The sequence below is a fragment of the Nyctereutes procyonoides genome, unplaced genomic scaffold, assembly GCF_905146905.1.
Source record: "Nyctereutes procyonoides isolate TBG_1078 unplaced genomic scaffold, NYPRO_anot_genome, whole genome shotgun sequence".
Classification (NCBI taxonomy): Eukaryota; Metazoa; Chordata; class Mammalia; order Carnivora; family Canidae; genus Nyctereutes; species Nyctereutes procyonoides.
This window is the reverse complement of record NW_026575048.1, coordinates 4,341,257-4,355,605: the sequence shown is the minus strand read 5'-3', so window position 1 is coordinate 4,355,605 and position 14,349 is coordinate 4,341,257. Positions and strand designations below refer to the sequence as shown.

Here is a 14,349-nt window from a genome sequence, read left to right as displayed (position 1 = left end):
CAGGGCCATCTGCCCCCTCCCCGCACCCAGCGCCCGGCCCAGAGGACCGGGTGGGTGGGGGTGGAGAAAGCCAGAGGAGGGCTTGGTTTGTGCAAGGCCTGGGGCCATCCATCTGCCCCTCCCCGCACCCAGCGTGGGGCCCAGAGCACCCTGGGGTGGGTGGGGAGGAAGCCAGAGGGGGGGCTCGGTCCGTGCAAGGCCTGGGGCCATCCATCTGCCCCTCCCCGCACCCAGCCCGGGGCCCAGAGCACCCCGGGGTGGGTGGGGAGGAAGCCAGAGGGGGGCTCGGTCCGTGCAGGGCCTGGGGCCATCCATCTGCCCCTCCCCGCACCCAACCAGGGGCCCAGAGCACCCCGGGGTGGGTGGGGAGGAAGCCAGAGGGGGGCTCGGTCCGTGCAGGGCCTGGGGCCATCCATCTGCCCCCTCCCGCCCCCGCCGCTGGGGCCGCGGCCCCCGAAGCGCGCAGAGGCCGGGGAGGCGCCCCCTCCCGCCGGTCGCTTAGCTTTCGTTTCCCGGGCGGCGGCGGCGGGGGCGGGGGCGGGGTCGGCGGGGGCGGGGGCGGGGGCGGGCCCGGGCGCTTAAGGCCTCGGCTCCCCGCGCGCCCCGCCCGCCCCGCCCGCTCCGGCGCCTCGGCTCGGGCCATGGAGCCGCCGCGCCGCTTGGCGCTGGAGCTGCCGGGCTGCGCGCTGGCGCACTTCGCGGTGGGCGGCCCCGACCCGGGCTTGCGCCCCGAGCCCCGCGCGGCCGCGCTCCTGGGCCCCGGCGGCCGCGGCTTCCTGCTGTGCGCGGGGCTGGCGCCGGGCGGGGGCTGCGCGGCCCGGGTGCGCGCGGCGCGGCTGCTCCAGCGGCTGCTGCTCGGGCTGCGCCGGGGCCCCCTGCGGGACTGCCCGCTGCGCCCGCTGCTGTGCTACGGCCCCGGCGGCGGCGCGGACGGCGTGCAGCGCGGCTTCCTGCTGCTCGACCCCGGCCCCGGCCCCGGCCCCGGCACGCGGCGCGCGCTCTGCGCCCTGCTGGGCGAGGCCCCGGGGGGCCCGCGGCTCGGCGAGTTGGTGGGCGACGCGCGCCGGCAGGTGTGGCAGCGCCTGTGGGAGCCGCGCGGCGGCGAGGGGTGGCGGCAGGTGGGCCCCTGCGCGCGCGTCGTGTCGGTGCCCGAGCCCGCCCTGCACCCGGTGCTGCCCGACCTGCCCGGCTCCGCCGTCTTCCCGCACCGCCGGGCCGCCCGCGCCGTTTTGGAGGCGGTAAGAGCCTGCGCCGTCCCTGCGCCCGGGGACCTGATGACCCCTGCACCCCTGCACCCCTGCACCCCTGCACCCCTGCCCGCCGGGAGCCCCTCCTCCGGGAGGCGGGAGCTCAGGTGCCAGCGCCCGGCGCGCGGCGTCCGCTCCGAAGGCACCTGGCGGGGGGCGTGTGCCTGGGAAGCAGCCACACTGCTCTGGGGTGCCCGGGCGTGGTTCGGGGGAGAGAAGGGCATGAATTGGGGGTTTAAGAAACTCGTCCCCCACCTGGGGCTGCGGCCCAGCGCGCGCATCCAACCCACGGTTTTCCCTTCCGTCTGGGACACCCGCCGCTGCCGCGTGTAGGACAGGCCGACAATGGCGCACGGCAGGTGCCCAGGGGAGGAGAGCGAAGATGCTCTCCCGGCGCAGCCCGGGGTGGGCGGGGGGCGCCCAGGTCGGCCGCCCGAGGCCGCGCGGTGCAACCTACTGTATTTCGCAGGCTTTGGGGATAGTCCCACCAAGGGGATGGGAGGGCAGGACCGACCGCCTGGGTTTAAATCCCAACGCCGGGTGTCACTTTCAGGTCCTCAGATCCCGCCTTGCCTCAGTTTCCCTGGTCCGCGGATGGGGGTTAATGCTGAGCGAGTTGCCATGGGGCTGGCCATGCTGGCCCTCGGATGCATGCACGCATGGAGTCCCGCGTGGGCCTCGCTGCGGCAGAGAGGCAGGGGAGGGCGGCGGCGGCGGGACCGCGGAGGTGAGAGCGCTGGGGCCGCGCACACCTGCGCCGCTACCTGGGGCCGCCGCGCGCCGCTCTCCTCTGCGCCCCCTAGCGGTTAGGAGGGGACGGTGCCGCCTGCCCCGGGGACCTGGACCTGGGTCTTGCCTGCCCTTCCTGCCCTGGGGCTGCGGGTCGGGGAGGGCTGCCCGCCGAGTGATCTCAGCAGCTACCGCCTTTGGGAGCCACAGCTCTTCAGTAAAAAAATAAAAATAAAAATAAAATAAAAAATAAAAAAATTCAGTTCTCCCCAGGTTCAAAGTGCTATGAGCTCCGCGTGGCATCAGACACACCTCGAGCCGTCTGAGCGTCGGGCAATCTTGTCCTTTGCAGTTAGACGTTGCAAAAGCCCCCCGTTGCTTCACTGCTGATGCCCACACATTGTTTTGCAGTGTGTCCCCTTCATTCCTGAAGCTCAAGCAGTGCTCGACCTGGTTGACCAGTGCCCGGAGCAGGTCCAGAAGGGGAAGTTCCCGGTCATTGTCATCGAAGGACTGGATGCCACTGGTAATATTACCTTTTAGTTACAGGCAATGTGGTCGGTTGATCCCTTGTGGGAATAGACTGGTTTTTTTTTTTTTTTTTAAGGAATCCAACTTGGTTTCCTTTTTATTTATTTATTTATGATAGTCACAGAGAGAGAGAAGCAGAGACACAGGCAGAGAGAAGCAGGCTCCATGCACCGGGAGCCCGACGTGGGACTCGATCCCGGGTCTCCAGGATCGCGCCCTGGGCCAAAGGCAGGCGCCAAACCGCTGCGCCACCCAGGGATCCCCGGGAATAGACTGGTCTTAAGCAAAACTTGACACAGAGTTGTTCAATTCACGAGCGTCGTGTAGGCCTCGGGCGTGCGCCAGGCACGCAGCTAGGCAGGCCTGGCATGTAAAGATGAGTAGGACCTGGGGGGGGTGTGTGGCAGGGAGAGGTGGAGAGGCTGTGCCTCAGGTGCTCTGGTGACCACGAGAAGGCACTTAATGCAGGCTCGGTGTGGGCCGCAGATGGCTCTGGAGGGCTGACACCTGGACTGCGTTTTCAGTACAGATCAGAGCTGGTCAGGTGAGGAAGGCAGAAGGAAGAGCGTGGGCCAAAGTGTGGGGACTTGAGCCAGCCTGGGGCATTTGGGAACCACAGGCCATGCAGAGGACCCTTTTGCAGCAAAATTAGGAAGAACTAGGAGGTGGATGGAAAAAGCCTTGCAGCTGCCACACAGATGTCAAAACACAATGGACCACTCACACGTAGCCCAAAACACAGAAGCAAGAGAAGCAGGGCTCCCAGGGCAGCAGGATACCGACGAGGACAAGGTGGAGCCTGCGGCTGACGTCACAGGTGGCTCAGCGCGAGTTGTGGCTCCCTCCACAGCAGGTGCTCGGTGTTTTGAGGAACCAGGTGGAGGTTATCCCAGGGCCTGGAGGTCTATGCCAGAGTTTAGCATTAATTTTTTTTAATTTTTATTTTTTTTTAAATTTAAAAGTATTTATTTATTCATGAGAGACACACAGAGAGAGGCAGAGACACAGGCAGAGGGAGAAGCAGGCTCCATGCAGGGAGCCCGACGTGGGACTCGATCCCGGGTCTCCAGGATCACGCCCCGGGCTGAACGCAGTGATCTGAGCCACCCGGGCTGCACTTAGCATTAATTTGTAGACAGGGGTGCCGTTTCAGTTTTCCTTCAAGTGTTGTGATACCACAGAGAGGAAACCCAGGTTCCCAAAGGCCTGCCATCCATCTGCCCCTCCCCACACCCAGTGCCGGGCCCAGAGCACCCCGGGGTGGGTGGGGAGGAAGCCAGAGGGGGGCTGTGGACTGGGTGGCTGCGATGACGAAGTGCTATGTTTGTGTCTGTCCTGCAGGTAAAACCACTGTGACCCAGTCCGTTTCAGACTCCCTCAAGGCTGCCCTCTTAAAGTCGCCGCCCGCTTGCATTAGCCAGTGGAGGAAGATCTTTGATGATGAACCAACTATTATTAGAAGAGCTTTTTACTCTTTGGGCAATTATATCGTAGCTTCTGAAATAGCTAAAGAATCTACCAAATCTCCCGTGATTGTAGACAGGTAGGTATAAAGATGCTGTGAACTTGGCATTTTCTTCCTAACATGTAAGTGTGTGTGTACCTATATATGCACATATACCCCTGTATCTACTGAGTCAAACTGTACCATGATAGGAATAGGAATAGCGTCTATGTTTGATTAATCATCTACACCACAGGCTTGCATTTTGCTAAGAGCATACCTTTATTATACCGTATCTGGAGCGATTACGTGGTGAGGTGGGTACTAAATGTTCTCCCTGATTTACTGATGAGAAGCGTTAGGTCTTGCAGGGGTTAAGAAACTTGACTGAGCTGGAAATAGAATATTGAGGGTATTGACAGAAGTAGAAGCTTCTGCTTTATAAATCAATGCTTTCAGGTCCATTTGTTCATCAGCTTATTTATAAAACATTTATTGGGCATCTACTGTGTGCCAAAGACTCTCAATTTAGGGGATTCAGCGGTAAATGAGCTAGACGATGATGCTCTGCTTTCATCCAGCAAAGATACTATTGCAGGGGCATTATCAAGACCTATGATAATATCAGAGAACGATAAATACTCTGAAGAGGATAAGTCAAGGTGGATACGGCTGGGGAAGGTCTCTATATGGAAGTAACGTTGATCTGAGCTCCGAATGCCCCCAAAGAGATGGAAATGAAAGCTGTGGAATAACAGCATTAGGGAGAGATGGGTCAGCGAGGGGAAAGCCTACAGGCAGAGAGAAGGTAGTGTATTCAAGGGCGAGGAAGAGGCCAGTGTGATGAGCACATGGTGGGTGAGGGGGTGCTTTCTGGAAGAATGAATGGAGAGAGGCAGGAGCTAGAACAGTGGGACCCATAGGCCAGGATAGGGTGGATTTTAATCTAAGTGCAGGGGGAGTCATTAGAAAGTTTCAGATAATGGAGTGACGCAAACTGATTTACATTTTTTATTATTTTTTTAAATTTTTTTTAAATTTTATTTATTTATGATAGTCACAGAGAGAGAAAGAGAGAGAGGCAGAGACACAGGCAGAGGGAGAAGCAGGCTCCATGCACCGGGAGCCCGACGTGGGATTCGATCCCGGGTCTCCAGGATCGCGCCCTGGGCCAAAGGCAGGCGCCAAACCGCTGCGCCACCCAGGGATCCCTGATTTACATTTTTTAAAAGATTCCATTTATTCGTGAGAGACCCAGAGAGAGAGGCAGAGACACAGGCAGAGGGAGAAGCAGGCTGTCTGTGGGGAGCCCGATGTGGGACTCGATCCCAGGACCCCGGGGTCATGACCTGAGCCGGAGGCAGACACTCAGCAGCTGAGCCACCCAGGGGCGCCCTGATTTAGATTTTTAATAAGACACCACAAGAATGGTTGAAGTGTACGGCAAGCAAGTCAGCCTCGGCTTAAAGCCACCCAACTCGATGATATGGAAATCACCGTCGCGATGAGATCCCATTTTGCTCTCATCAGGCTGGTGGGGACCAATGGGAAGGTCCTTAGACCTGGAGCTGAAGACTGTGGGGATGGAGAAAAGCCCTACAAGGTGCCGGTGCGGGGTGGGCCCTGGCACGAGGGCTGGAGAGTGATTTGTGAAAGTGCAGCAAAATGCACACTGTTTCTCCCTCCTGAGGAAACACAAGAGTTTCTTTCAACTGCGTTCATAATATTGAACAATTTGAAAAACCGAAGGCCCGTCAGTAGAAGAAAGGGCGCGTAAATACTAGCCTATTTGTGAAGTGGAGCGCCGTTCAGCAGCATGGACCGGTACAGTGCATCGGTGTGCATGGATTACAAAGCCCTAAGTTTGACTGAAAAAAAAATCCAGTTGCAGACAGATGTCCAGTAGAAGACCTGCAAAATAATACAACCTGTAGAGTATGGAGGGGTGAAGGGATATGGAACGAATCTAACAGAGGGCTGAGGAGAGCGAAACGCAACTGATAAAGTACAAAAGGTCATCGATTGCAATTCAATTGTTGCTTAACTCAGGGAATGTGTATTGTTCTGCCTGCAATTTTACTTATTCTGGAAAGATAAGCAGTTGTATGGAAGTATGACAGGTATTCAGGAAAAAGCACGAATCCTAAATGTAAACCTCAAGGAATTCCAAGCAGTGAACCCACCCAAGGAGAGCCTTCACCCACATTGGAGCGTCGCCACACCTCACAAAGCCACGTCATTCTCCTTCCGCACCACGGCCTGTTCTTCCCTGCCCCCCCCCCCACCCCGTGGTAGCCACGGCCCTCCCCTCCGTCACCGGGGATTTGCTGGGTCTGTGCTGCACCTGTCTGTGCGCGCAGCTCTGCGCTGGTGCTGTTTGCAGCTGACTTCATGCTGCGTGACACTCGCCTTGCCGCTATGAACATACGTATATATATTTTTTATTTTTTATTTATTTTTTAATATTTATATTTTATATATATATTTAATATATATATATTTTTAATAGAGAGAGAGAGTGTGGGCTGAGGGTGGCGGGGAGGGAGAGACTCTCAAGCAGACTCCATGCGGAGCGCAGAGCCCGACTCTGGGCTCGATCTCGCGACCCTGAGGTCATGACCTGAGCTGAAATCAAGAGTCAGACGCTTAACCGACCGAGCCACCCAGGTGCCCCATGAACATTTTTTACGTGACTTTGTTGCAGGTATATGTGCAGTTCTGGTGCACAGGTTCCCAGGAGTGAACTGTAGGGATGTGGGCTTCTCGTGTGTTCGGCTTTAGCAGGTCTCGCGAAAAGTTTTCTGAAGTGGTTGTCACCGCTCCTGCTGTCCTCCCCCCTCAGCAGTGTTTGAGGGTTTTCTTTGACTCCTGTCCTAGCATCGCCAGCCTTTATTCCAGGTTTCCACTTGTGCCTGGGGGGTAAGTTGATCAGTTGCCAGCTAGTGGGCCGTATCTGGAAACGTCTACCCCTTTCTTGAAACACCTTTCTCTGTATCTCTGAAGTGGTCTAGGAGAAGGCGGTTCTGAGCATGTGTAGGGTATTAAGCGGGAGGAGGCGAAGGTACCAGGCAAGATGAAAACTGAGAATAAGCTAGAGGGCTGGCGCTGTCCTCCACGCCACGATGCCAGGAGGCAGGGTAAACTCTGGGGGTGGCAAGAGTGTTCTTTCAAGGTTGCAAGCTATAGGCGATCCTAGAGAAGGTAAGAGATTGCATCCCTTTGTGGGATTCTTTGCCCATGGGGCGTTTTTGCCCTATTATTATTAACGTGTCCAGATCTACTGTATTTGAGGTCTTTTTTTTTTTTTTCATACAGCATCCTCTTTCGAGGAGAAAGACCAAATTTGTCCTGATACGGGGTGGCTTCCGGAGGCAGGTGATTTCTTCAGACGTTCCCCCCCGCCGAGTCCTGAAGCTGCTCTGGCTTCTGCGTGTAGACAGATACCTCTCCTCTCTGCTCCCAGCTTCCCAGGCTGCTAAATGGAGATATTCCTTACCCCTCCCTGGCCTGCGTCTAGAACTGGTGATGCATCGCCAATGGGTTGATACAGGTGGAAATGCTTTGCGCAAGCAAATTGCTATTAAGATATAAAGCATTCTTATAGAAGCCGTGTACGTGTCGGCAAGTTGCATTTGATTTGAACCGATGGGGCTTCCCTGGGATGGCGGGAATGGAAAATCCTACAGAGCGGAGAGTCTGCAGTTGATGGCCAGAGGGTGTGTGATTATTTGAAGCGAGCCGCCGCGTTGTCCGTGAGAGAGCTCCAGCTACAGAAAACAGGGCGCTCATTCTTCCCTTGCTTTTCCTTCGCGTCTGCCAGTGGCGTGGCGAGTGGTCTGCAATTTGGTGCCTTAAAGAGATACTGTATCACCTCGTCAAGTGAGAGAAAAAAGCAGTTATTTGTTGTCTGGGTGGGTTTTGTTCATGTGTAAAGGCTTTAGTGAAATCCGTTTTAGACTGCACCATCACCTAGCTGAACAAATGAGGGAGACAGAGTAGTTTTTGATGGTGCCTATGGTTAAGGCTGGCAACTTAATCACCCTCATTACCTTTAAAAATCTATTCTTGCTGATGGTTTCTCTGCAAAAAGAAGCCTTTTAAAATGAAGGTGATGTCAGCCTCTGTATTCATAGCTGAGTATTTAATTCAGCGAGCCTGGGACCTGTGCAAAATGCAGAGCAAATTGTGGTGAAAATTGGCAACCAAGAAGAAGATCCCCTGGACCCTGGATGGATTGTATTCAGCTTGGGAGACAAGATGCATCTCACAGAGGAGGTGAAGGCACGTGTTCCTAGGTGGGGAATCAGAGCCGTGGTACAGAGGAGCGCTCCCAGGCGGGGCTCTGGGAGCTGGCCGCTCCGGAGGCCGGGGGTTTGCAGAGCACGCTTCTGGAGGCGGACGGGGGGCTTTGAAGGGCGGATGCTAGCAGACTTGATCCCCTCCCAAATTAATTTTTTTGGTCCTTTTTGGTATTGTCTGTATCGTTGTCAGTTGAAAATGCAGCTTTAGTGTCCAGTGAGCATAGGTATTGTCTTATAATGACGGCATGACACAATTTTTAAAGCACTTGTCTATTTTTGCAGCCACTATGGGAGGAAAACAAAGATTGGATCCTTCTCATTTTTGGGAGGAGGAAATTGAGGCTCTAGCGGCTTAAATGAGTTACCTGGGTCCACAGAGCAAGTAGGCGGCGGGGGATAAAGCAGTGTGCAGCTCAGACGACACTGTGAATTTATTCGATAGACTCCAAAATGTCCTTTTCAGTGTGAGAAGTAGTGCAAATGTAAAATGATTGAGAATTTAGGATTTTATTTGTTTTTCATCTTTAGTTTATTTTTAAGATTTTATTTATTTATTCATGAGAGACCGAGAGAGAAAGAGAGAGAGAGAAAGAGAGAGAGGCAGAGACACAGGCAGAGGGAGAAGCAGGCTCCTTGCAGGGAGCCCGACGTGGGACTCGATCCTGGGACCCCAGGATCAGGCCCTGAACCAGAGGCAGGTGCTCAACCACTGAGCCACTCAGCATCCCCCCGAGAGTCAGAGCTTAACTCACAGAGCCACCCAGGTGCCCCCAGAATTTAGGATTTTAAAACCCTGAGGGCAGTGCATTAAACATACACACAAGGAGGAGGCCATAGGTACTTCTCCACATTGGGATGTTCAAACCATTTCACAAACATCACTTGTAGACAATAGTCCTTTGATACGTATTTGAAGTTTTGCATTTAGTCCCTGAAGATTGGAATAGGACGGGAACAGGACGAGATTACAGTAAGCCATGCCAATGAATACACTGGCATCTGCACACCCAGAGGACGTGTACTCTGTGTGTACTGACTGCGTGCCAGACGCTGGTTTCAGCTTTTGCAATGCAGGTGTGACTAAGAAAGGAAACTTCTAATGGAGGAGTCAAGAGAGGTCTAACTTCCAGACCAGAGTCTTTTCCTTACCACGAGAAGCGCTTCAGTAGAGTCGAGTGTGAAGGGCGTTGACAGCCCAGAGGAGGGAACAGTGAGCTCTGCTTGGGGGCTTTTTGAGCAGGGCTCTGCAGGCTGAGTAGGAGTTCTGCTCACCGAGCAGCCCACTCCGGCTTGAGGAGAGGGTGTGAGGAGAGGCTGGCCTGACGCAGCATGCCGGGGCACGCACCGTGCGTGCTGTGCTGGGTCTTCGTTAGGCTGGACGTTTCCAGCGCGCAGTGGAAAGCTGTGGGGCATTTTGAAATAGGTTTTCTTCTCTGGTTGTGATTTTCCGTTCTTCCCCCTCAGACATTTAAAACAAGCCAGTCAAGGGGGCCCTGCTCCACTCAGGGAGGATTTCATGGAGAAGTGGAGGTCGTATTTGGGTTCATCTCTCCCCCTACAGATGCCAGGCACAGTGAGGTGGCCGGGCACTGGGCAGGACAGGGTCCCCAGAACGTGGATTTCATCCGCAAGTTGCGTTTTAAAACAACCTGGAAGTGAATGGGCCTGCAGAGTTTTATTTGCCAAGAGACAAGATTAAATGCATGTGGACTGCCGGATGCACCTCTCGTCCCGGTCGCCCTCCCTTTCACAGAAGGCAGCGTAGGCCAGGCCAGAGAGACCCAACAGTGTCACCTGGCGACAAATGCGGTTTCAGCTGAGTAACCATGATGACCCCACTCCATTCCTCTTGTGGTTGTTGACTTTGGCTTATTTTTTATATTTTATAAATACTTTGAAAATAAGATTTAAGGGCTTCTGGGGGGCTCAGTGGGTTAAGTGTCTGCCTTCGGCTCAGCTCATGATCCTGGGGTCCTGGGATGGAGTCCTGCTTTGGGCCCCTGCTCATCGGGGAGTCTGCTTCCCCCTCCGCCTCTGCTCCTTCCTCTGCTCTCTCTCAAATTAAAAAAAAAATTTAGTTTTATTTATTTAACATACGCAATGCTAAGAAAACTTGAGCAGAGCCATCCCTGGGTTCAACTTTCTGTCCAGCTCATTTTCAGGCGCGCCCTGTCTTTGGCCTCTGGGCATGGAGAACTCACTCCTCTTGTCCTTCTCAGGTACTGGCACAGCACGGCCACCTACGCCATCGCCACCGAGGTGACGGGGGGGCTCCAGCACCTGCCCCCGGCCCATCATTCTATATACCAGTGGCCCAGGGACCTGCTCAAACCCGACCTGGTTCTGCTGCTCACAGTGAGTCCCGAGGAGAGGATGCGTAGGATTCAGGGCCGGGGCATGGAGAGGACCAGAGAAGAAACTGAACTGGAGGCCAACAGCATCTTCCGTCAGAAGTAGGTGTCCCCATGCGAACGCCAGGGGTTCCGGGTCATGGTGGGGAGCCGGGATCAGCACTGGCTTTAGGGATGTGGAGAAGATGACATTGTTCTCAAACCCAAGGGACACTATCCTCCACGTTAGGCTCGTTGTGATGATAGTGTTACCACGGGCTATGGGACCGGGCGTCAGATCTTCCTTCTAGTCCAGCTGTGCTGGGAACAGTGTGAACCCGGGTAAATACAGGACGCGTGTCTGGCTTTCGGGTCCTGGGTCATCGTGCGGTGGCCCTGGGTGCCGATGGTCTCCACGTGACTTCTCCTTACAGATGCTTCCTCTGTGTCAGGCATTTGGGTCCTGATGCTCTCGGATCCTTGCGGGGGCCACGTCAGCCACATTGTCCCGTTGACAAAACGGAGGCTCCAAGGGTTAAGTTTAGATTTGTCTAGATGATTAGCACAGCTACCACCTAGTAAAACTGGGGCGACAATCCCTATCGTTCCGATTTGGAAGGCGGTGCTTCTGTTTTGGTCAGAAATCTAGGAAACGCCAGCAGGAGGGTGTGAACCGCCTCAGTGCTTTGTGGCTGAGGGTGAATGGGTTCTGTAGGGCTGGTTCGAAGAGCCAGAGCAGAGCAGTTTATATAAATAAACAATGATAGCAGTGCTCTCCTAACACGGTCCTCAGATAAATAATTAAATAACAACTCAGCTGTGTGCAGAGAAACCATGTCAGACAATTTGCTTGGATTAATTCAATTAGACCTCGTGACGCACTCCCCAGGAAGGCATGACTGCAGACCTCGTTTTGCAGATGAGAAAACAGAGGCGGGGGGGGGGAGACGTTGGCTGAGCTCCCCCAGCTAGTGAGCGGTAAACAGCGTCCGTCCATCGGAGCCCCAGGCCGTCCCGCTTCCCTAGGGCCGTGGCACAGGCAGAGGATGAGGTGGGAACCTGGTGACACTTTAGAAGACTCAACCGTGAAACCAGTGTCTACGCTGAGAACGTCCGGCTTGTCCAAATCCAGACCGTGGGGATCCCTGGGTGGCGCAGCAGTTTGGTGCCTGCCTTTGGCCCAGGGCGCGATCCTGGAGACCCGGGATCGAATCCCACGTCGGGCTCCCGGTGCATGGAGCCTGCTTCTCCCTCTGCCTGTTTCTCTGCCTCTCTCTCTCTCTGTATGACTATCATAAAAAAAAAACAAAAAACAAAAACAAATCCAGACCGTGGAGAAATTTCCCAGTTGTCCAATTAGTTAATTAAAAAATTTTTTTTAAATATTGTTATTTATTCATGAGAGATGCGCAGGGAGAGAGGCAGAGACACAGGCAGAGGGAGAAGCAGGCTCCCTGTGGGGAGCCCCATGCGGGATTCGATCCCAGGACCCCGGGACCACGACCTGAGCCCAAGACAGTTGCTCAACCTCTGAGCCCCCGAGGTGCCCCTAGTTAACTTCTATGAGCCTCTGCTGCTTTCTCTGCAAAATGGGGATGATGTCACTGCCTTTCCTGGGTTACCCTCAGTAGGAAACCGGAAGAACCGTGCAGCGTGCTGATGCTTGCTAGGTCCTACGTAACACTAATTGCTAGCTCTTCAGCCTTATTATGAATTTATGATTTCTTAAATAAAATGTATTGAATCTCTCCTGTGGATAAACAGGGGGGGCCCAGCCTGCAAGCTGCATACATTACGGTAGGAAGACAGATCTGCACGGAGGTTCCGTGTTACAAACTAAGCCAACTCTTTTCATTTTGCCTGTCCCCAGGGTAGAAATGTCCTATCAGCGGATGGAGAACCCTGGTTGCCTCGTGGTGGATGCCAGCCCCTCCAGAGAGGAAGTCCTCCAGATGGTTTTAAGCATAATCCAAAATAATTGCAATTAATTGTAATTACTCCAAAACGTAATTATACATTTTGCTGGATTTGATGTTGGTGGATACATCCAGGCCCACGACGGGTTACACGGTCTTCCCAGATGGCTGTTGCGTACACATGGTGTGCACTAGAAGATTGGAGACCGGGCATCTCAATTTTACTTGAATGACCGTCCTCCCTTCTGACCAAGGGACCCATCAAGGCTGAGACTGTCGCATTCCAGCCAGGGATCAGCGATTGCTTCCTTCCACTGTAACATTTTCCTGGGGATTCCTACGAAATCCCTCCAAGTTTTGTCTCATCCAGAAAGGATGTACCAGGACGTACACGGAAGTGACCAGGAAGATGTTCCAAGTCAGCGGGAGCCCCGTCAGCCTCTCCCGTGCCTACACCTGGGTCCCTAATGAGATCTCCATGTGACACAGTTTCCTTCTTCCCAATATGATCACACTCCATCCCTGGGGGCTCAGCCCTGATCCTAGAGCCACGTGCTCCGGAAGAAAAGGTCCCTGTGTCCTGGCTGCCTGGGGACACGCCCACAGAGCCATCTTCGAGTAGGTGGCACTTACAAAGAAGACATATGACTTGTGCCCTCCGACCCCTGAGACGGTCCTCTTGGTTAGCACTTCAGAGTCAAATGTAGAAACTGCCAACCTGAGATGCTCTACCTACAAAAATATACTAACCTTCTTTGAATTTTGTTCCGTTTGCTTATGTTTCTTTCCTTTCCTCTGAAAAACACGGCTTTGGATATGATGAGTGTTTTGGACTGAACTGGATGCATTAAACTAAGCCAATCGAGCAATATAGTTATATTGATATTTGCACCATGTTTCTCCTCAGTGTGGGGGCTCTGCTTCACTAATTAAAATTGAAGCCAAGAAGCTAAATGCAGTGCTTGTTGTGTATTTTCATGACACAGATTTAATTTATCTTACTCAATAAGCATAGTGGATCCTGGAATGGGATTTCTTAGAAAATTATCTTGCACTTGAATGTCTCATGCTTACACATGAAATGAGCGTTGAGATCTGTGTGCCTAGGGGGGAAAAAAAAGCTGAGGAAAGAGGAAATTTGGTAACTATGCAGCCTTGGGTGAGTCACTTAACATCACCAGTCCATGTAACTTGATCTAAAAAGTGATGATGATTCTTTATCTGTCCTAAGGAGTTTGCTGAACCAGGTGATTATCTGCAATTCCTTCCAGGTCTCAGATAGGTGAAGTTTGCAGATTAGATGTCCAACCCGCCCCCCGCCCCCCCCAGCCGATAATTACATTCCAGGCCTTATCAGATTTATCCTATAGAATCTTAAATTATAGTAAAGTTTAGTATTAATAACTATATCAATACCGTTTTCCCAAAGAATGATAGGTAATTTTTACATGATATATTTATGTGTATAAATATGTAATTGGTTTCCGTCGCAAATATTTTTTAAAGCTGACCAATAGCACTAGGTTTCTGAGAGATGTGATATCTAATTATGTTCTTGGTGTTCTGTACTTGGAACAGTTTGAAAAGCCAACGTCGGCAGCCTAGAAGAACAAAGATCTCCTGCCTTCCTTCCGTACCTTGAAAATGAATAAATTCGCTGTGATTTTGTGATGCGTGGCATTGTCACAAGTGCCTCTTTTTCTGGGGCGGGGGTGGGGGTGGCTGTTCCGGTTCGGTCAGTGAGGTGGGAAGGTGGGACCACGGGAAGCTGTGGTCAAAGTGCTTTCAGGGGAAGGAGGGCATTTTTGTTTTGTTTCAAACATTGTTCCATGAAATGGAGCAGAAAAAAAA

At 53.5% G+C, this 14,349-nt stretch overlaps 1 protein-coding gene across 1 annotated transcript; it reads left to right on the top strand.

Annotated features, from left to right (window-relative positions):
• Positions 1-629: 629 nt before the first annotated feature.
• CMPK2 (cytidine/uridine monophosphate kinase 2) lies at positions 630-13,258 on the top strand. The gene is made up of 5 exons (XM_055326938.1): positions 630-1,238; positions 2,388-2,502; positions 3,849-4,050; positions 10,472-10,705; positions 12,453-13,258. Exons 1-5 carry the CDS (start codon positions 642-644, stop codon positions 12,568-12,570), a joined length of 1,266 nt encoding a protein of 421 aa, XP_055182913.1. The 5' UTR covers positions 630-641; the 3' UTR covers positions 12,571-13,258.
• The last annotated feature ends 1,091 nt before the right edge of the window (positions 13,259-14,349 follow it).